The sequence below is a fragment of the Anguilla anguilla genome, chromosome 3 (assembly GCF_013347855.1).
Source record: "Anguilla anguilla isolate fAngAng1 chromosome 3, fAngAng1.pri, whole genome shotgun sequence".
Taxonomy (NCBI): domain Eukaryota; kingdom Metazoa; phylum Chordata; class Actinopteri; order Anguilliformes; family Anguillidae; genus Anguilla; species Anguilla anguilla.
This window is the reverse complement of record NC_049203.1, coordinates 30179996-30203987: the sequence shown is the minus strand read 5'-3', so window position 1 is coordinate 30203987 and position 23992 is coordinate 30179996. Positions and strand designations below refer to the sequence as shown.

General features: G+C 39.1%; 1 protein-coding gene across 6 annotated transcripts in view; it reads left to right on the top strand.

Annotated features, from left to right (window-relative positions):
• ppig (peptidylprolyl isomerase G (cyclophilin G)) overlaps positions 1–23992 on the top strand; it is a 107719-nt gene that overhangs the window by 29264 nt on the left and 54463 nt on the right. For all 6 annotated transcript variants that reach the window (XM_035410015.1, XM_035410010.1, XM_035410014.1 and 3 more), the window contains 3 exons: positions 11563–11650; positions 11807–11836; positions 12711–12850. In XM_035410015.1, the coding sequence (XP_035265906.1) occupies positions 11563–11650; positions 11807–11836; positions 12711–12850 (258 nt within the window). The remainder of the gene's footprint in view (positions 1–11562; positions 11651–11806; positions 11837–12710; positions 12851–23992) is intronic.

Genomic DNA, 23992 nt, shown 5'->3' with positions numbered 1-23992 from the left:
ATTTTGTCGCAACTTTTTTGAATAGTTTGTCATTCTGTGTTTTTCGTCCATCCATGTATTTTAGGATATTTAACTTTTTTAGTTGCGATAGCATGAAGTTAGTCTCCTTGTCCGTCAAGAAATGCGTTTTTTTTTCAAAAAGGACCTTTAGAATGTCGCCAGCAGTGTATGTGCGTGAGCTTGACAATGCATTTCTCACAGAAAAGGTTGTTTGTTGCCTTTTTTAGTTTATTACAGTGGTGATGTAAGTGACAATAATTAAGTGGTACTGTGCTGTTAGCCTTTATTGATCGCCATACAAGGCTAATGTGAAGTACAATCGGACAGCACTAACCCATAAAAATGTACTTTGGATGACAGGCTACTTGCTCAATCGAACGGTAAATGTGAAAAACATTCGATTATAGTCAGCGGCACCAAAATTTTCAGTCACACCCTCAATAAACGGCAAAAGTCCCAGTAGAAGATTGAATTAAATCTTTTAAAGTTATATATTTTCTGAAACGTTATCGATTCCGCTTGGCCACCGTGTGCGTGAAGTTGCTATGTAAATTACGGAACATGCGCAGAACGCCTAGGCCAATTATACTCCGATTGAAGCGTATACATGCCGTAGTAAATCGACCCCGAACTGCATTATCTAGGTATGTTAGTCCGACTTTGAAAAATTCAACTTCGTACTATTTCAGTCCGACTATGATGTTTACATGAGTTTTAAAAGTCCAGTTTTAGCCGGACTAATACAATAAATCAACTTTTTCAAACATCATGTAAACCCACTGACTGGTGAGCTCAGTTATTGGAAAGAGCCAAGATCTCTGCAGTTGATGACTGAAGAATTCTCACCATAATTAAGAAAACCCTCAAACACCAGACCGACAGACCAGAACACTCTTCAGATGGTGGGCATGGATATGCTGTCCATAAAAGACTACAGAAACCAAACTCCAGAGGCTGCACAGTAAGCAGAAAGAAGAAGCAGGATGGCCAGGTTACAGTTTGCTAAGAATTACCTGAAAGAACATGGAAAAAGGTCTTGCGGACCGATGAGACCAAGATGCACTTGTATCAGTGTGGAGGCCAAAAGGAACTACCCAAGGTCCAAAACACCCCCACTCCCCTCATCTGTGAAACATGGTGGTGGGGATATTATGGTTTGGGCATGTATGACTGCCACTGGTACCGGCTCACTTGTCTTCATTAAAGTTGTAACTGCTGATAGTAGTAACGGATTGAATTAAAGCCGCAAGCGGTGTTGGGAGGGGTCCAAGCATTGGCACCATCGCGCCCCCTATTGAGCGATTTTAAAATGGCTTTGTCCTCATGATCATATACCTTCACCCAACAAATCTACTGAATATCATGATGATTGTATAAAAAATCCCAACACTTAGATGGGATGTCGTAACACATATATGGCCCGGCGTGTATGTACAGTTGCAGCGGTTCCATGCCGCAACTAAAAAAGGTGTCACACTAGTGTTGTCATGATACCAAAATTTTGATACCAATACCAGGTTTAGTATCACGATAATTGATACTGAAATGATACTGATTCAATACTCGGTACCTAACAATACTGAAATTACCTTAATAGATCAGAAACGTAATGTCCACAAGGGATGACCTCATTTTCGAATTCACAGTTTATTAAAAACCTGGTTTATTAACAACCTTTAAGTCGAAGCCTGTTCAACATATCAATAAGCATAGGACTATAGTGTTACAACACTAAACCATAGAAAACTATATTAAATATATTTCAAAAATTAAACAATTGTAAAGTAAATTATCTTTAAACAGGTCTTTCACTTTAAAATATATCTAAAAACAGCATATTTCAATAACAATACAGCATCTTCCTATAATAAAATATTTACAAATTAGAACAGCTATTGCTACTGAAGTGAACTGAGTCTAAGCTTGCGCTGTATCAACCATGAAGAATGCACAAGCGCAGGTCACCTCACTTGCCAACCTTAGTTGCTACTGCCATCTAGCGAAGATTCTGACGAATGACACTTTTCATCCTCTCAATCGGTAATGCGGGAGACACATGTCCCTGGCTTTTACATTTGACGCAAAACTACCGAATGTCAGAAAATTCTAATACCGAACCGTTTCTTTTTTTTTTTTTTTTTTTTTTTAAGTACGGAAAAAGTGCTGAAGTGTCGGCGTACTGTGCAACACTACATCAGACACAAACCTATACAAATCCATGGCTCAGCTTAGCAGAGAATGCACATTTCGGAGCGCCTCAGAGACAGAATAATAACACACAAATACACATTTCAAAGAATAAATACGACATTGAGAAAAAACTAAACAAAAGACGAAATATGAACTCGCGACCTGCGTGCTGCTCGCAGAATAGCCTACCATATTATTTATTTAGACACTGGCATATAAGAAAATTTGACCGATAAAACGCTATTCCAAAAGCAAAATCAGACATGTTATACATCGTTAGAAAGCTTATACTCTCACCTACTGAATAAATGAATTGTCAATCAAGCCAAATTGTACTAAAAAGGGCGACAACGCCGTAAGCAACAGGTGTGGTATTACGCACAGCTATTTTTGAAGGTAGCCGACCCAGGCGTCACATATGCGCCTATATTTCACAAACGGATTGTCCAAGACAATATATGACCACTCATTCGCAAAAGGGACATCTCTACGCGTAAACCCGATGGTAAGATTGTATATTTATTAAATGCATAGTCCCAGATATTGACTGTATGACATGGTATAATTTTAAAAAACGTTGTCTCGTTTATTTCATTATTCAGTGAGCAGCGTTTTGACTGCTGTATTGGCATATTTTAGGGATAATGTCTGGTTTATCTTGTTGCTACAGAATATCACATTACATTACATTACAGGCATTTGGCAGACGCTCTTATCCAGAGCGACGTACAACAAAGTGTATAAGCATAACCAGGAACAAGTGTGTCGAAAACCCTAGAGGGCAGTAGCCTACCGTTCCAAGTGCAGGGAACAACCGCATAGTTCAACTTGGACCCTGTAGGTTAAACTGATTAACACTAACACAAACAAGAACAGCAACAACGCAGTATATGCAAAAATACAAGCAATAGTTAAGACGAGTGCATTAACTAAGTCACCTACGAAACAGCTAACTAGTTACAACCCTAACCTTACAGTCAATTTAGAGATTAAATTGAGAATACGATCAGCATAATGACTGATTTAAAGACTAAACAAACTCACCCGATATTGTCTTCAAATGGATCCATGCCAAAGAAAAGTAATGATTCATCCTCTCAAAAAGCTTTTACTAACAAAAACAAAAAACTAAATATCAACTCGCCACCCCTGCTACCTGCGCTCGGAGTACCGTATTATTTATTTAGAAATTGGCAGACTACAGCATAAATTGCGTCTTTTGTTAATATTCAATATTAGAAATTGCAGCGAGAAACTGCAGCTGTAGACAGAAGATAGTTTGTTATGGTAGCAACGGAACGAAGCGGACTATACATGTATTGCCATCATGTTTTATTATACCAGCGTGTTTTCGCGCGTTTGCACAAACTCAAAACCTACCAATAAAATGGTTTAGCTATTTCTCACCATAATGACTGATTTAAAGACTGAACGAACTCACCCGATATTGTCTTCAAATGGATCCATGCCAAAGAAAAGTAATTATTCATCCTCTCAAAAAGCTTTTACTAACAAACCTTTAATAGCCTAGCATGCACTCTGGCTGGCACTGTCTTCCATTGCTTCCCCGACGTTCAGACCCTCGCCTCACTGATAAAAACTAGACCCTACAGTGTCGGATTACTTGCGTCGCCATGGATGTCGCTTGCCGTAAAGAAGTTTCCTAGATGTCGTAACACTTAGATTTGGAGCTCAAGCCCTTTCGCACCCCAACTAATAAAGAAGTCCAAATGGCGGGCAAACAATATGGCGGACATAGGTGGTCCCAATGGCAAAGTTGTAGAGCACATTCAGATGCATCGGTCGATGAAGTTTTGTGTTGATCTAACTGATGGTGTGGGAGTTATGGCCTTTTACGCAAAACCCTTTGTTATAGCGCCACCATCTGGCCAACATAGGTGCTTTTTAGTGCCTGAGTAGTGGGGGGCCATAGGAACCCACCTACCAAGTTTGGTTGGTCTACAACTTATGTTTGCTGAGCCTCAGACACTTTTAGCGGAGAAAAATAATAAGAATAATAATAATCCTAACAGATACAACAGGGTTCCACCAGCTTCGCTGCTTGGACCCCTAATTATGAAGTGTACAGTAGCATCTTTTCTGCTCAAGTTCAACCACATCACTTTAAACTCACTGGACTGAGCTTCATTGCTTGCATTTATTATTTTGGCCCTGACGTGACCTGTGTAATTGATTGCTCCCATTACCCTGTTTAATTTTTATACTTAGTGTGAATCGTAATTTCCAAAGTAGGAACCACAATAAAACGACTTTCTGTCCTGCCTTTCTTCACAGACTGCTTATGTTGGGTACAAAAGTGACAACGCATCCTTTCAAGAGTGGTCAGAATTGTATTTTTTAAATTGTAAATACAATTATAAATGTCGTTTGGCTTCACCAGTGCAAGTGCTTCAAAATATCAGAGACATCAATGAAAATAATGAATAATAATGACCAAAAGCATAAAAGAGTCTACCAGTTTAACTAGCTAAAATAGCATTTTAAATGCTGCTCTGTGTAATTGGGATATTTAGGAGTTTCATTATCTAATGAAGATTTGCAAACTGTAGTTATGAGTAACTTACTGTCCTCCTCGCGGCCATCAAACTAGTTGTGGGCGTTACGGTTCTGTTCAGGGCACAAATCATTTGACTCGGTCCCCCAAAAGGATTCATTCACCGATTTGTTCATCAGTTCCCTCATTGCTCTCATTCAGACACCCACAAACACAAACAAGAGTCTGTGACTGTTGTGACGTGACTGTTTCCGACTTCAGACTCATTCTCTCACTCGTTCACTGACGAGAATGAGAGTCATCATGCACTGACTGAAAACTGTAGGTGGCTGTAGAGAGCACCCAATTTGGTCGTGCAGGCTTATTCTTGACCTCGTTGACTGAAAAACTGCTCAGATATACAGTGCCTTCTGGAAGTATTCAGACCCCTTCACTTTTTCCATATTTTGTTACGTTACAGCCTTATTATGAAATGGATTAAATTCCCATCCATCTACACACAATACCCCATAATGACAAAGTGAAAACAGGTTTTTAGAAAATTTTGCAGATGTATTAAAAATAAAAAACATATTACATTTACATAAGTAATCAGACTCAATACTTTTCTGAGGCACCTTTGGCAGTGATTACAGCCTCGACTCTTCTTGACGCTACAAGCTTGGCACACCTGTATTTGTGGTATTTTTCCCATTCTTCTCTGCAGGTCCTCTCAAGCTCTGTCAGGTTGGATAGGGAGCATTGCTGTACAGCTATTTTCAGGTCTCTCCAGAGATGTTTGATCGGGTTCAAGTTCACAGGCTTGTCCTGAAGCCACTCCTGCATTGTCCTGGCTGTGTGCTTAGGGTCGTTGTCCTGTTGGAAGGTGAACCTTTGCCCCAGTCTGAGGTCCAGAGTGTTCTGGCGCAGGTTTTCATTAAGGATCTCTTTGCTCCATTCATCTTTCCCTCGATCCTGACTAGTCTCCCAGTTCCTGCCACTGAAAAACATCCCCACAGCATGATGCTGCCACCACCATGCTTCACCGTAAGGTGATGAGCGGTGCCTGGTTTCCTCCAGACGTGATGCTTGGCATTGTGACCAAAGAGTTCAATCTTGGTTTCATCAGACCAGAGAATCTTGTTTCTCATAGTCTGAGAGTCCTTTAGGTGGCTTCCATCTGGCCACTCTACCATAAATGCCTGATCGTTAGAGTGCTGCCGAGATGGTTGCCCTTCTGGAAGGCTCTCCCATCTCCACAGAGAAACTCTGGAGCTCTGTCAGAGTGGGCATCGGGTTCTTGGTCACCTCCCTGACCAAGGCCCTTCTCCCCTGATTGCTCAGTTTGGCTGGATGGCCAGCTCTAGGAAGAGTCCTGGTAGTTTCAAACTTCTTCCTTTTAAGAATGATGGAGGCCACTGTGATCTTTTAGGGACCTTCAATGCTGTAGAATTTTTTTTTACCTCGACACAATCCTGTTTCGGAGGTGTATGGACAATTCCTTCGACTTCATGGCTTGGTTTTTGCTCTGTCATGCACTGTCAACTGTGGGTCCTTATCAGTCAGTCAATCAGCCTTTATTTATAGAGCACATTTCATACAAATTTGCAACACTGTGCTGAACACAAAAATGAAAATAAAAAACTAAAAAATCAGGTGATACATAAGTTAATAAAAGATAAGATAAAAAATAAATTAATAAAACGATTTAAGAAGATTAAAATGATTACAAAAGAATATGGATGCCCTAACTAAAAGCAATGCTAAAAAGGTAAGTCTTGAGATTATTTTTGAAAGTATCTGGGGAAAAGGCTGGGGCCACAGAAACTGAATACCTCCTCACTTTTCTTGGCCCCAATCCTTGGAACAGTCAGAAGGCCAGTACCAGAGGACCTCAGGGATCTGCTGGGCACATACCTTAAAAGCATATCTGCTGAATAGGGAGGTGCAATACCATTAAGTGATTTAAAAACCAATAAGAGAATTATAAAATCTATTCTAAAACATACAGGGAGCCAGTGCAGGGTTTGTAGTACGGGGGTGATATGATCCCGTTTCTTTAATTTGGTTAAAACTGGCAGCAGCATTTTGTATCAGTTGAAGTCTGTTTATTTGTTTTTTGGGAAGACCGGTTAACAGAGCATTACAGTAGTCTAGTCAGCTAAAGACAAAGCTATGTACCAACCTCCCTGCATCTTGCTGCCTTAAGAAAGGTCTCACCTTAGCTATATTTCTGAGATGGAAACAGGCAGACTTTGTGACACTGCTGATATGAGAATTAAAATTTAGATCAGAGTCTATAATGACACCCAGATTATTTTCCTCTGTTTTTGTCTGTGAAGCCAAAGTGCCCAGCCTTGAATGAACTAAATTTATTTTTGATTTGGGACCGACTAGTAGAACTTCAGTCTTATTCTCATTTAATTTTAGAAAATTACTGTTCATCCAATCATTAATGTCAGTGAGGCAGTTTGTTAAAGTGGACTTGGGTCGTTTGGCTTCGCAGACAAATAGAGCTGAGTGTCGTCAGCGTAGGAATGAAAATTCACCCTGTGCCTGCGAATAATATCTCCGAGAGGCAGCATATACAGAGAGAACTGGAGGGGTCCCAAGATGTTGCCTTGTGGGATGCCACAATCCATACTAACATGCTCAGAGAAGTGATCATCCAACTTTATAGTGAACTGTCTCCCAGTAATATATGTATAAAACCAATTTAAAACATTGCCTGAGAGTCCGACCCAATTTTCAAGCCTATCAATCAAAATACCATGGTCTATTGTATCGAATGCAGCGCTTAGATCTAAAAGAATAAAAATGGACACATTATTCAAATCAATACTAACTCTCAAGTCATTTATGACTTTCACTAATGCTGTCTCTGTGCTGTGGTGGGCTCTGAAACCTCATTTAAATTTTTCTAGGATGCTGTTTCCATTAAGATACTAATTAATTTGCTTAAAGACCACTTTTTCCAATACTTTACTTAAAAAAGGTAAATTTGAGATGGGCCAAAAGTTGTTAAAATCAGAGCTGTCGAGATTAGGCTTTTTTTAAAGCAACGGCCTCACAACTGCAGTCTTAAAAGCGTTTGGAAAAATGCCAGATTTTAAGGACAGATTTATAATGAGTAGTATATTCTTCAGCAGACAGTCAAAATTGTCTTTAAGAAATCTAGAGGGAATTGGATCAAAAGAACTAGTGGTTGGCTTCAGCTGTGAAACAGTCCTGTTGAGTTCATTTTCACTAGTCATTGTGAAGCAGTGGATACTAGACTTTAGGGTCCGTTTGGTGGGCAGCAACTGTACTCCTTTGTGGACCTTATCTTGACAATTTTGTCCTTAAAATATAAGGAAAATTCCTCACATTTTGAAGCGGAGGCTTGGCTGGGGCAAGCTGGGCTTTCATCTGGATTTAATAGGCTGTCAATGGTTTTAAACAGCATCCTAGGGTTATGCGCATTGTCAGTGATGAGCTTTGAAAAATTAGTTTTTCTCGCAACACGCACAGCTCTGTTGTATGCAATAAGATATTCTCTAAAGATATCCAGGTGTACAGTTTACAGTTTACAGTACAGTTTACTTTTCCTCCATTTACGTTCTGCCCTTCTGCAGACTCTTTTTAGTTCATAAATATCATTTGTTTTCCAAGGCACATGTCTTTTCTTAAGCATTTTCTTTTCTGTGATAGGAGCGATAGTATCGATTGAGTCTTTAAGCATCCTGTTAAACTGCTCAACAAGATTGTGTACTCTGGAGCACATGCTAAGAAACATAGTGCACACTAGATCTGAGAATTTGGCACCTGTGGATACATCTAGGAAGTGCTTCTTAATGGTGCGTGCTTATCTCTTATCTCTTATCTCTCACCTGAGAGAGTACGGCATCAAAATAAATACAGAAATGGTCTGAAAAAACAACATTGGTAACTGCAGATAAGTTGATGTCGACCCCCTTGGAAATAACCAGATCTAATGTGTGTCCATGTTTATGCATTGGTAAGTTTACATTTCGGACAAGGTTAAATGTGTCAAGTAGGTTTAAAAACTCTGTTGCATTTGAGTCGTTGCTCTTATCTACATGTAGGTTAAAATCGCCAATTAAAAGTATTTTGTCGTATCTAGTGACTACAATGGATAAAATATCAGAGTTCAGGTAAAAAGTTTGCGCAGTGTTTTGGTGGACAATAGACTGTTATGGCAAGCACTGGCACAGCGGCTCTAATTTCTAATGCTAGAAACGCGATGGAGGAGAAATTCCCAAGGTCGATTTTGTGGCAATTTAAAATCTGGTGGGCAACCTTCAATTAGGCTTGCTACATTTGCAGACGACAACCATGTTTCTGTGAGACAACTTGCTATCCGAGATCATATCTTTGATAATAAAATTTTTGTTAGACAAAGATCTAACATTTAGCAGACTTACGTTAAGCTTATTTGCTCCCTTCGAGTTATCTGGCGGATGTGTTGCAGTAGTGATAGGGACAATAATGTGATTGCAGACATTTGCATAACGAGACGGTCTAATAATGCCACCTATTGGCCCACTACGGTAGCCTAATAAGACAGGAATGGGGAGTGGGTTGGCATGAAACCCGGGATTCAAAGTAGGACCTCCTGGCCTATAGGAGGAGCCAGTGAGATTCTCAATGGGTCCCAGCTCGGTAGAATTTGAGGAACCGGTATAACATTGGCAGGGACCCTGGGGGTATCAGTTGATATGGATGTTGTGCCGGTGGTTGCTGTTTTGTCGGTGACGGTGGTATCAGCACTTAGCTCAGCTAAGGTCTTTCTCAGCCGACCAGAGATAAAGCTGAGGGGGGAGGAGGGGGGGAGAGAGGGGAGGGATGATTGGGGAGAGGAGGGGGCATGGTTGCTGGGCAGTGGAGCAGTTCGATAGTGGATGGTATCATTCAGTTTACCTAAGGTCCTTCTCAGATTCCGGGGAGTGACGTTGGCATGGCTGCTAGGCAGTGGATGGTGGTTGGTATCAGAAATTACATCACTCTGCTCACACAGGGTCTTTCTCAGCCGCCCAGAGATGTTCCTGAGGGGGAGGAGGGGGGAGAGGGAATATTCGGGAGAGCAGGGGAAAGACTTGGGGGTCCGGGGAATCCGCTGGTTTTCGTTGGTCCCACTCTGGGCATGGTTGCAGGTGTGTGCCTTTCTAAATCATGTCCAATTGAATTTACCACAGGTGGACTCCAATCAAGTTGTAGAAAGATCTAAAGTATGATCTGTGGAAACAGGATACACTTGAGCTCAATTTTGAGTGTCATAACAAAGGGTCTCAGTACTTATGGAAATGTGATATTTCAGTTTTTTAACACAAAGCGTTGGTTATAACAATAAAATCTATTGGCTATTTTATTAAAAGAGCACCAAATTTAGCAGTGTAGGACAATTTTTATTTAATGTGCAGTTTGCTGGTGCAGAATCCATTGGGAAATGCATACTGAAAACATACTCTTTCATTAACGTAGCATTTAGGCTAAATTATATCAATCAAAGAGTCGAGCTAAGCCATTGGCATTTAATTTTAGCCCACTCAGGCAAGTGTTCGTTATTGCAATATGAAGACGTTAGGGGGAGGGAGAGTGTTACAGTTGCAGCTACAGTGTAGCTCATCGCGGACCCGGTTCCTTCCCAGATTTTTTCCTCAGAGTTTCGACCATTTTCAGTTGAGGAACTGTTGCTTTTGGCCACACCATCGGGAGGGGCTCAGTGAGCATGCCTCACCCAAGAGGATCAGTGCTGTCCTTGGCTAATGGCTACTACAGAGTCCAATAGTGAAAATTGTTAAATCAGAGTATAGCATGGGCATGTCCTTACTTTATTACATTTTGTTACCAATAGCTACTATATCACAATCATAAGCTATTGTGGAGATAAAAAAGTGGCTATTGTTTGTAATCATTCTGTTAGCTGTTTTGGCAGGTAGGCTATTACAAGGATGAACAGTGTTTATTTGTAGCTGTCTGACGGTAATGCATTTGACACATTTAAATGGATTAAATTCACATTTAAATGGTGCATTAGATATGTTCGTAATAACCACAGAATTGCTGGAAATAAAATGTTTGGTACTTTTTCATTCATTCATTCATTCATTCATTCATTCATTCATTCATTCATTCATTCATTCATTCATTCATTCATTCATTCATTCATTCATTCATTCATTCATTCATTCATTCATTCATTCTAATTTTTTTTTTTTACTTAACACTTACTGATTATAAATGGGTGTCTACCTTTGGTGCCTTCTTCTGTGGTGATACCACATTTTTGTATTCCTGAGATTACGCTGATGTTCTCCGTACCAGGGGTGTTGCCACCACAAATTTTGGCTGCCATATTGGGCCACACCACTCCCGAAAATCCTATGTTATAATACTATATTTTGTAATGTTTCCTGGAGAGCCCCTGTGAGTCAGGGCCCTTGGAATCATCCTCCCTCAATATAGAAATCCTGCTTAAACTAATGTTTGTAACTCTGGATAAGTGTGTCAGCTTAGTGAACGTATTGAAATATAATTAACTTTCATTGTTTTGATTTATGGACATAGCAAGAGCAACAGCCAATAAATAAGATAGTGATGGCCCGGTCCCCTTGTGTAGCGTAAACTTCTGTCATGTGCTGTTGTTAGTTGTGACTATTGGCAAATGTGAGTTTTATAGCACCTTTATCCATTAAATATATTTTTGAAAATGTGTTTTTGCAAATACAAATTTCTAGTTTGCTGTGTTGAATGCATTTCTACATGTGATGATTCATTTGGTTTCATTGGTAGGTTTCTATAACTTGTATCAGTCTTTCAGAAATTGGTCTCATGGATTTTGGAAAGAAACCTGACACATTTTTACATTTCTTCCATAGATGAGAGTTTCTCGGTCAAACACAACAAGGAATATCTTCTGTCTATGGCAAACAGAGGCAAAGATACAAATGGGTCACAGTTTTTCATGTAAGTAAGAATGCTAGAAGTTGTTTTTCTTATGTATTTTCAGTGTTTCATGCATTTCAACTGAAATACTTTGGGTAAACCGATTTTGTTCTTATCTTCTTTGCTTCTTTCTGTGGTTCAACCTCCTATGGTTTTCGGATCTTTTTGGATGAATAGAACAACAAAACCTACTCCTCATCTGGATGGGTAAGTAATCCAAAAAGCTAAGTTAAGTTTTTCTGTCTGCATGGCACAATTTGACTATGTTCTTTATGGAGATGCAAATTTTAAATAATTACTTTGGTCAACAATCGTTGACGTTAACAAATAAATAATCGGTTGTCGCTAAAGTAAATTCCATTCCATTTCAAGTAACTATAGATTGACGCAAGAGGCAGTACTTTTCACATCTCCAGGCTTTGTGATCTGATTTTTTTTCACCCACATTCAGAATGCATTAGACCAAAACATCTACCGCAACATGAACGCGCACGTCTTAAATTTAGACTAAAAGGCAACGTAATGAACACAGCTCTGATAATTTAATCTCTTCCTTCTCCCTGCTCCTCTTAAATTGTTTATTAAAACAGTACAGATATAGCCCAAAGATATAATCTTCATGTGTGTAATAATAAAAGAAACACATTTTGTCGCAGGTACAAAACATTACTGTAACCCACTGGTCATTATTTCAGCTCAGGAACTGGGCACAAGGTTACATAGCGGTAAACATCTTATTAAGGTTAGGTTAACATATAGAGCTTCATCTAGAAGGTAATTTGAGTCATTACATTTCTCTGAAAGGGGTGCAACGTTAAGTGAACCAAAATGAAATTAATCTTTTTCATTTTTAAGCTTGATGGACGTGATTGTGTAATGAAGAATAGTCTTTGATTAATCCATTACATTGCTATTCCTGTATCTCAATAACATAGTTGGTATTACTGCAAATGTGCGGCCCATCTTGCTAGTTAAGTGATAGCTTTTAAAATGACGTGTGTTCTTGTCTTTTTAATATTTTTACTACATGATTTTAACCTGAATTCTTATCGTGATTTTGATGCATCAATGTATGTTCTAGAGTCCATGTGGTTTTTGGTCAAGTGATCTCTGGCCAGGAAGTGATTAAGACCATTGAAATTCAGAAGACAGATGCCAGCAGTAGGCCATATGCTGAAGTCAAGGTTCTCAACTGTGGAGAACTTATTCCAAAATCTAAAGGTTTGTGTTTGCTCTGTTTTGATGTTATTTTGAATATTTGTGATTTTATAATGTTATTTTGAGCCTGGTGCTCAGTCTCTAATGCCATACCACTAACAACTTAACAATGACTAGAGATGGGCGTGAGTGCTTAATGCAAGTTCTGCTTAAGCTGTATATAGTATTCAAAAAATATATAAATACATTTTAGAATCTGTCAACGATAACAATTTTTATTAAATTATTATCTGTGTTCAGGATAAATGTTAAACCTTTTGAATGCACAAGGGCAACAATACACTTTTTGAATGCACAACGGCGAGTGGAGATACACACTACATAAATGAACAGGATGACTTTGCCAACAAATATATATAATAATTCTAAGAGCTCGTTCTTCAGATTAGGGAGGTTATCCGAGAGAAGTTTTAACTTTTCATTGAAAGTTGGAAACAGGACATAAAATGTTAAGGCTTCACTATGCTTCAAACAAACTGGTTTGTACGACTTGTTGTCAACGTCGGACAGTGTTGTTATTCATAACTTTACCAAAGTAGCTAAACTCAGCGATGGGTCGAGAAGGTGTCTGTCATCAAGAGGGGATGGGATTATAACAGGAATTAGCCATAGTAAGTTAGTTGTGTTTGCTGCTAGCAAACTCTGTAACTTCTGGGTGTCTTTCTAATTGCGATGTGAAGAATCATCAGTGGTTGCGTTAATGCAAATAAAGCCAAAATGCACTGCGTTCTATGAACACAGATATTTCAAGGTCTTTTAACCCCTTCATGCACATGCCAAATCTGGTCAATCCTTGACCATTTAAAGGAGTAACATGGTGGTTGAATGTGACACTTGCCAGTTGTCTTTCGGCAACAACAAAACAAATGTGCATAATTTTTTTATAATTCAGTCATTTAAATGTATTTTAAAACATATTTTTCTAAGCCTAAATTCCCCACTATAAAAGTTCACCTGAACTGTCCGGGCGTGGTAATGAGAACTGTCAGTTAGCTATGATTGACAGACCGTGCCCCGTTACCATAGCTACCTCCATGATACGAGCTTATCTTGGGACACTGAATTTTCACAAGCTAGCTAACTTAGTATATAAAGTATCCACAGCTAAGGACGTGGACTTATATCCAATAATAATTTTTGCTAGCTAGCTAGCTAGCCAGCCAAGTTAAGATAAAACCTTATGAAAGCAAACTAGCTTGCTAACGTTATCGATAACATTACATTATGAAAGCAAACTACATAGCTAGCTAACGTTCGCTAGCTAGCTATAAATGAATACGACCAACCAGAGATTGTCTAATAGTCCTTAAAAGGCACTCTAATAAGTGAACCTAACGTTAGTCAAATATTTGCCTTATCTTGCCTGTAAGCCAGCGGCACAAACTATGGGTCACGAGTTATCCATTTAGAATGAGCTATCACAGCAATCTGACTGACTGTAGGGATGGTAAAACGTAGTTTTAGAATGTCACCAGCAGTGTATGCGCGTGAGCTCGATAATACATTTCTCACAGAAAAGGTAGTTTGTCGCCTTTTTTTTAGTTTATTACAGTGGTGATAGAAGTGACAGTAATTAAATGGTGCTGTGCTGTTAGCCTTTACTGATCGCCGTACAAGGTTAATGTGAAGTAGCTAGCACAATCGGACAGTACTAACCCATAAAAATGTACTTTGAATGATACTTGCTCAATCGAACCGTAAATCTGAAAAACATTTGATTATAGTCAGCTGCACCGAAATTTTCTTTCACACCCTCAATAAACGACACAAGTCCCAGCAGAATATTGAATTAAACCTTTTAAAGTTATATATTTTCTTGTAGCAGGACGGTGTGTCCAGTCAGATTTCTTTACGGGGCGTGGAAAGGGGAGTGGTTACTGTACTCGTGACGCACTAAGTTGATAACATTCTCAAACGCCTGAAATTAGGACGATAAATTTAAAACGCATATTTCTCAAAAAATAAAGAACGGACATAATACTTTACTCATCATGTTTCTTCAATGCCTCTTGTGCAAATAGCACATAAAACCGAGAAAGTGTGAAAACCACCACGTTACTCCTTTAAGGGGTACCTTATTTAAAGCTTTATAGCTCCAGATGTGAGCATCACAGAGACTTGAAAGGTGGCTTGAATTAAGCATTTGTACCATTTACAATACTAACTTAGATTAGTTTATATTAATAATTTAGGAAGAAATAAAGACAAATGCAATTGTCTAGGAAAAAAATCAAAAATTAATTTACTCTTTTTTATTTTGCAAAGGAATACTGAGAGTTCCCATATATAAAACAGGTTAAACTACATGTCCTGGATCAAAAACTCCTTGACCACAAATGTGTAAATTCCTATGGGTGGATTTTTGTAACTACTAAAGGTCTATGAAGCAGAAAGTAAGCACTGTACCCAAATTTATCCAAATTGTCTAAATTGTGCATTGCTGGAAATCACAACATAATCATGTAGCCTATTTCACAACAAATCAACTGTTTTGACTCAAAACTCATTGTTGCATCATTTTCAAGTGGGAATTACATGCTGTCCGTCAGTACAGTGGTCTAAAATATCTAGGGTTCGGGTTAGAGAAACATATCCAAATGCTCTCCAAAAATGATTAAAATGCTTTTTTCTATAATGCATATAAATGTGCCCCTTATGAAGGTTTACGATGAAACCTTGATATCAGATAAAAAAATAATGCAAAAACATGGTCACACAATATGCTACAGTACCTAAATGTGGAATCATTAGCTCTAGTATGTTTTTCTGTACTCTACAGTATGTAATGTTTTCTTGTATGGGGATGGGACGACATTAAAACAATATTCAACCATCTACCACATTTTGCCGATGTTCCAGCTTTCACTTCATATCCAGTGCATGAAACACAAACACTACTGAGCTACCAAGGAGCACTTACATTACAGTGTGAAATGTCCTCATTATAAAATACCACTAACCTATTTAAAGACACTTAATTTCAAAAATAACGTATATAACCAAAATATTTTGAGCAGTAATACTTACATAGCGATGATGAAATGTTATGTGTTCAGTAGATTGAGGCAGCGGCAGAAGCTGTCATTCTCCTCTTCTGTCTTACTATGTCAGCTTGGTCTATCAGCGAACAAATGGCTTAGCTTTGCTCAGAAGTCCTTAATAATAATAATAATAATAATAATAATATTTTCCAAGAAATTATGCAGTGTCTTTTACTGCTACCTCAGAGTGAATGCATAAGGTGGCAATGATGATTCACAACTTTCGGTTTCGACTGGGCTATAAAACGCTGTTCCAACAGTAAAATTAGACATATTATACATCGTTAAAAAGCTTATACTGTCACCTTTTGAATAAATTAATCGTCAATCGAGCATGATTGTACTAAAAATTGTACTACACCGTAAACAACGTGTGGTATTACGCACAGCTACTTTGGATGGTACCCAGGCGCAGGGGCGTAGGTTTCATTTGAACATTGGGAGGGACCACAAACAGTAAATTTTCTCTGTGATGATAATAGAGGGGGACACTAATAATATACCATCCAATCAATTTTTTCAACATTTTGAGCAGGGTAGGTATGAGGTAGCTTGGTTGTTTTGAGAGGGTGCTAGCTAACAAATATAGCAAATAATATGACCGTAAAACTCAGTACCCCTTCCTTAGCCATGCAGCCTGACTGATGTGCACACAGGTGGTTTTCAGAGTTGGGACTTGGGCCCTATTCCTCATAACTGCATTGAATAAAACCAGGAACAGTGTTTTTTTAAAATTTTATTTCATGTTCCAGATTTGGGGGCTTTCTGGGTTTTACTCAGTTTTTCACATGGCACAGTTAGCCAGCTACAAGGAATAGGGCCCTACACCAACACAAAAATGAGATGGTTCACACTCAGGAAGGACAAGGACTTTTTAACTAATTCCACTGTAATCGGAACAAGTCCAGAAATCAGACACAAAGACATCAACAGAAAGTGTTCAACATATAGAACCAGAGAGCAGCATATTTATCTAATATCATCAATTCATATTGATATTGGTTCAATAAAGTAATTTACATTTTATGTAGACAATCATAAAATTATTCACCTACACAAATCAAATATAAAATTTTAATTTAATGCATCGCATGAGATGTTTATCATTCAAATAGCTTTTTTTTGTTGCTAGTGTTATTTTTCTTTGTTAAATTGGCATATGTTTTGCCTCAATTTATTACCACGCTCTTAGCTACTGCTGTTATAGTCTGATATAAATGTGTTGTGCAAGCTAACCTGCCATATGCATAGTCAGGACAAGAGGACAGCCATAACATCTACACCCGTTAAATGCTGTCCCTTTCCTTTATTATTCACACATTAGTAAAAATGCATTTCTTTTGTCAACTAATACTGGTTACGATATGTATGTTTGTGTACAGTGTATAGACGCTTTCAACGGTAACAACATAAACAAACGTTACTGCGCATGTGCGTTGTTCTGGCCCTAACTTAACTTCCGGCAGACTTCCGCAAACAATCAATAGCAACAGAGTCCCTCTAGACTATTTCTGATAACAAGCAAAATAAATAACAAGTAAATTGCGTTAGCTAGCTAGTTAAAACTATGTCTAACCAGTATTATTTGGGCTTACCAGTCGAAGAAAAGAACCGTTACTTGGCCAAACTCAAATGCGATAACGTTACACTACCAGAAAAACATTACAGAAACAGATAGTGTTGACAGTATTGCACCTTGCTGAGCATCATACATTCCTTGCATAATCCATAACTATTCTGGTTACATGCACATTCCTGTGTAAAAAGTGCACTCTTTCTATGACGTTGCTTAAAAACTATGATTATATGAGACACAAACTGGGGCTAGTGGGGCAGCATGTGTAGCCAATGCAATTACTGTAGGTTATTTAGTATAGCATGCATTGATGGAAAAACATTGTGGCTCTAGTTTGGGTTATCTTGCTAGGTTACCACAACAAAAATGATCAGGCAATGTAACGCTGTCAAGTCACTGGAAACGGGTATCATGACGTTCAAAACGTAGCTAAAGCGTATCTACTAGCATTGATCTAACGTTACTGTGTATAATGTATACAATGTTAGCTACGTTTAGCTAGCTAGCTAGCTACAATCAGTTTAGTTGGCTAATTGTTCATAACTATTGAAGGCTTGTTACTGGTCAGCTAGCTAGCTATCGCTTATCATGAGTTTGCCTGAAACAAAGTCAGTAGAGTGAGGGCACCTATTCGACCACCTTCGTTTGACAAACAGGAAAACGTAAACTGATTTGCAACTATATATGAAATAGACAAAATATCGGTAACAACCTGTACCTAGTTATGTGGGAAAAATGTCCTTGTTATCCTCCCGTGGTTATTTTTCCAGTATTTTCACGATTTTTTTTCTGTGCCAGCAAATAAGTCAGAGGTGGTCCAGTGCTAGCTTTTGGTTGCTAAGGGGACGTTTATCGACCACCCCATATAAATGAATAGAACTTCATAAATTTGCTAGCATACTGTATAAGTGTCCTTCCTATCTTGCATATTTGAGGTTAATATGAGAAAGGGTGGTCGCTATCAGCACGTCCAGGAATACGTACATATTTAGTTGTAACCCAAGTCGCAGGATCGTCTGCGCCATTGGCTTTAATGGATCGCGATGACATAATTACACGCGTGTTGCTTGTCTTAAAGTTGATATAGTAAATAAGGCTGTATTAGTATTACTAAATGTGTATGTATGAAGTTGACTTTTTAAAAAATATAGTTTATTATGTGTATTTTTACAGGACTTACATTTTAATAGGTATATATCCGATGTCCACGGTTATTTCTCAAAAATACGAAGTAACAATGGGCAAGCACCAGCTATAATAATCGCAGGGATTCAAGCAATTCGTTTCACAATTCCCTAGTTGGGGTTACAAAGTTAAATTATGCATTTTTACAAATTTTCGAAATGGCATTTGTTCCAGGTTGCACCCCACAGCACAACAACCTGAGCCCAACGTCAGTCTGCTCATCAGTTTAACTTTCACTCCGTTTGTAATCGGTGCCATATTAGCCAGTAAACACGAACCCAATAATAAACAAACATAGAGCGGAAGTTAACTTAGGGCCAAGCACATAACCTTGGCAACGCGCGTGCATCAGATGAAAGCGTCTATAAACAAATGTGTAAAATATTGGTAAAAATGTGTTGTGTCCTAGGTTTGTGTTAAAGAAAACTGACAAGCATGTAACTTGGGCTCATTTTACATTACATTACATTTATTTGGCAGATGCTTTTATCCAAAGTGACGTACAAAAAGTGCATTTCATGGTCATAGACAACTGCTAAACACAGGTTCAGTAAGGTACAATACTTATTTTGTACAGCTATTTCTAACCAAGAACACAGTTTAGTTCACACAGTGAACACTATTCAGACCTAACCTCTGCAAAGCCAACTAGGCAGAAGAATAAGCTACAGTATTAGGACAAATACAAATTACCAAAAAGTTCTGGGATGGGGCAACATGTAACAAGTGTCATGAAAAGGGGGGGGGGGATATACAGCATGGTGGTGGTTAGTCTAGGTATAGTCTGAAGAGATTAGTCTTCAGGCCACAGCGGAAGATGGGTAGTGAGGGGGAGGTTCGGAGAGGGACGGGGAGTTCGTTCCACCACTGGGGAGCTAGGGTGGAGAAGCTCTGTGATCCCTTTGGGTGGGTGGGAGGGGTTACAAGGCGCCCTGCTGCTGCAGAGCGGAGTGGTCGAGCAGGCACATAGAATCGAGTCATGTCCTGCAAGTAGATGGGGGCTGTCCTGTTGGCAGCAGTATAGGCAAGGGTCAGGGCTTTGAACTGGATCCTGGCAGCGACCGGTAGCCAGTGGAGTGATCGCAGCAGGGGAGTAACGTGGGAGAATTTGGGAAGGTTGTAGATGAGTCGGGCATTCTGAATCATCTGTAGTGGCTGTATGGCACAAGCTGGCAGGCTTACAAGGAGAGAGTTGCAGTAATCAAGGCGAGAGGTCACCGTAGCCTGGACGAGCAGCTACGATTATGGACAATCTCTCCCCTGGATCCCCCTTAGGCAATGACTAGTCAATCTTATTAAAAAATGTGAATTTCAAAATGTCTGTAAAGACTATAATTGTTTTAACCCATATTTATTCTTGTCTTCAAATTATGACTCTAATGTTGACTTGTATGACAACCAGTCAAGTATACCTTACAATGCTTACTCCTATGGGCCCACTGCATGCGATTATTATTCAGAAAACCAGTTCAACTCTTTTCTCAACTTTTTGTAAAGAGACAAACATCTTCTCCACTCTCCATTTTAGCATATGAAGCCTTTCCAAAAATTGACAATTTCCATCATTTTCTCTCATCTTTAAATCATGACTTTTCAACAATATTTTGTATGAACATCAATACGGAAAGAATCATTCTACATACATGACTCTTCACCAGCTTCGAGAAAAGATTACATCTGCTCTTGAAAAAAGAATATATTAAAATATTTTTAGACTTGTCAAAAGCTTTTGACATGGTGACTTATGAGATTTTTCTTTCAAAATTCAAATTTAATTATTTTTGAGAACAAGTTGAGAACAAATATTGCACAGAAAGAGACAACATTTTTATTAATGATAATGAAATCAATCTAGTTTCATCAGCAACATTTATGTGTATACGTGTATGTGTACGTATGTATGTATGTATGTACGTGTACGAATGTAGGTACGGTATGTGTATGTATATATTTATGTATGTGTGTATAGGTATGCATGTATGTGTATGTGTGTATATGTACATAGTTGTTAATATCGCTTTCCCCAATGTAGCAGATTAATCTATATTTCTGGGGGGGTCGGCTGTAAGCCCCTTGGATTTTTAGACTCCTCCAGCACATCAATGTTTCTTTTTTAAAGCACTTTTTATTGTAACTGTCTCATATTTGTTTAAATAAATAAAAAATACTAGCCAGCTTGCTTAAAAATGAATTTTAAAATGAAGTGTATATTTAGATGATCCGCTCTGCATATACCAGGGATCAATAAAACATAGAACAGCTGCCACATGTTTGTTAAGCATAACCTCCACCCTCTGTCCTTAACCTGATTATCTACACTGTTTTGTTACTTTCATCATGTGTACGTTGTGTAGTTTACATCATGTGTACACACACACATGCATACTAAGCCAATAGGCAACTTAGCTCAATAGAGAGCATCTAGGTGTTGACCTTTATTCATGCATTTGAGCAACCATATTGGCTGGCGCGTGCTCCCTTGTGGATTTTGGGAAGACTCTAACTTAAACGTCTTCCCAAATCCACAAGACGGCACGCATCAACCAAAAGAGCAGGCTATAATCTCAAAGTTACACATGTTGAGAGTCATGAAACAGTATAGATAATCAGGTTAAGAACAGAGTGTGGAGGTTTTGCTAAACGAACATGTGGCAGCTGTTTCAAGGAAACCTAGTGTAAAGAACATTGTTTCTGGGTGTTTTTTCTCCTGTTCAGCCTAGGCAAAGTAACCAAAAGTATGCTTACGCCTGTCACTGCAGGCAGTAAATTGCTGGCAGATGAACTTCCTATTAAAAAGGTCAAAGTTGTCCTCGTGGACATAGCAGATGGCGATGTCATGGTTGATCGCAGCCACGTCTTATGCCTCCTGCGGGCGCTGAAGCTTCTCTCAGCTTCACAGGAGAAAACGGGTACTACCAACAGCAACCTGATCAAACAAACCTCAAAGTTCTACAGGGAGCCCTCTAAGTATCTCTGCTGCCTCTGCACTGGAGGTGAATGTGTACTTCATCTGGAACATGGGTAACTGTACTTTAAGACACTCTCTGTTAAGCTCTGGGTATTGGTCTATAATGGCACCATCAAGCTCTCCAGTGAGGAGAGCGTTCTCCAGTTTCTCAAGGATGGTTAGACCATCCTGGTCAAAGCGGTCTCTGAATTGTGTGTCAGCCATATCTAGAACTTTATAATACTCTGCTCTGTAGTGTTCCACTAGAGATTTGGCTGTATGAGCATCTGCTGCACCAGTATGACGGCTGGGTGGCTGTCTGGAGCGTGGCATTTCAATGGGATCGACTTTTAAGGAATCAACCATGCCTGTTGCCTTCTCAAACAAGGTTTGGAAGCTTTCCTCATTTCTTTTCCCTTGAAGAGAGGATCGGACACAACCAACAACAGCTTGCATGCCTGAGATAGTTTGCGTTTTCTTCTGAAGCGATATGTTCAGACATTCAGCTCTCCGATGACTGCTGATGCAAGGAAAAGTCCCAACACCGTTTTCCCTTTTCCGAACCTCTCTAGCAGACCATTCGCAGTGGAGGCTGTATTTGATGCACAAGTAGCCATTTCCTTTAAGCTAGCTAAAAACGCCTCATATTGATTCAGCACAGATGTGATTGCTGGTTTCCGTACAGTCCATCTGGTTGCGCACAGAGGTTTCAATGTGGTGTTAAAGGCACGCTCTGACCTGGCAATCCCTTCAAACATTACTTTGAACTTCCCTGACTGCCAAAACAGAACACCTAATTGGTGGACCCAATGTAAAGAGTCTTGAATCAGAGGAGAGGCTGAGCATGCTGCCACAATGAACATAGAGGGCTAGTGGTTGCTGCTTCCTTAGAAGTGCCTATGCGCCATTATATTTTCCTGCCATATTGGACGCTCCATCGTAACTCTGCCCTCGCAATCCAGAAAGTGGTAGATTAAGTCTCAACAACACATCAATGGCAATTTTGGTGATGATCTGGCTTGTTGTTTCAGACACTCCATAAAGACCAATGAATTGTTCATGTGGTACGAAGTCATGGTCAATAAACTGTAAACAAATGGACTCTTGTTCGTTACTAGAGATGTCCTGTGTACCATCTATTATGATTGAGAATTGTAGGAGTAGAAGGGACCTGATTGTGTTTGCTATGTCTCGAATTATGGCATTGCTCATTAAGTTAAGAATTTCATTCTGTGCTTGGGGGCTAGAATAATCTTGCCTACGCTCTGTCAACCATTTTGCAAGGATGGAATCATCCTCCAACCTGAGTCTCAAAAGTTGGTACAGATTCCCACTGTCCCCATCATGACCTCTTAAGGCTTGGCCTTGTCTTGCCAAATACTGCACCGTTACAACAACTTTCAGAAGACAATGCCTTGCCTCCTCCTGTTGTTTTCCGCAAGCACTGGATAATTGTGTGTACACTGAGTTAGATTCCTGTACACACCCTGTAACAGCTTGGCAGTGAGCCTTACTACTTGCATGGAATTAAAATTTCTTAGTAACTTCCCGTTACTAAGGCCTAAACTGATAAAAGCAGTGTCTGCTTTTTTAGCAAAGGGTGACTTCCTTTTTGAAAATGCCTTGACCTTTTATCCCCAATGGCTTAAAAAAGGCAATTTTCGCCTGTTTTGCACTACTCTTTTGTAAAGTCTTATAACTTTGCAGTAAGACACTACAGAGCCATGGTTGATGGCTTGATTTGAAGGGTACATGTGTACCATCAAGGCTCAACTTCACAACCTATGAAATATGTGAGTAAATATTCATGGTACATACATAATATGCAAAAAAATATTTTTAAAAAACAAATCACTTTATACTTTCCTTGGTTTAATGTTTATTTCACAAAATCCACATCAGCTAGGGGGTAAATTATTATATACATATTGTATATTGATCCCCAACATGTTTACCACCTGGGGAAAAAAAATTGGCGCAGATGTCTAAGTAATCGAAAGTTACAAGAGCTTTCCCACAACTAGGCTTTTTTGAAGTCTGGCCCTTTAAATTTAGACCCCTTGAAATTTAGTCAACCTGCAGTGACCTGCATTCAAGACGTCATAGCTCAGCCGAGCTTTAGAGCAGAAGGATAGTTCAGGCCTCGTTTGAAAGCCAAGACTCTGCTCTGATTCGTCAAACAGTCTGATCGACATGCAAATTAACCTATCGCTGCTCAGGTAACTCTATTTGTTTACACCTCCTGATGTCGTAGGAAAAGATTGGTGCTTGTAAATGTCAGTCTTGTAATGCAATGCAAAACTCATTGGCAGAGAAGCAGGAATTTACTATACAAAATTGTGGCGTGTTTGTCGGATATCATTTTATATGTTATGGATTCATGATGTATAGTTTTG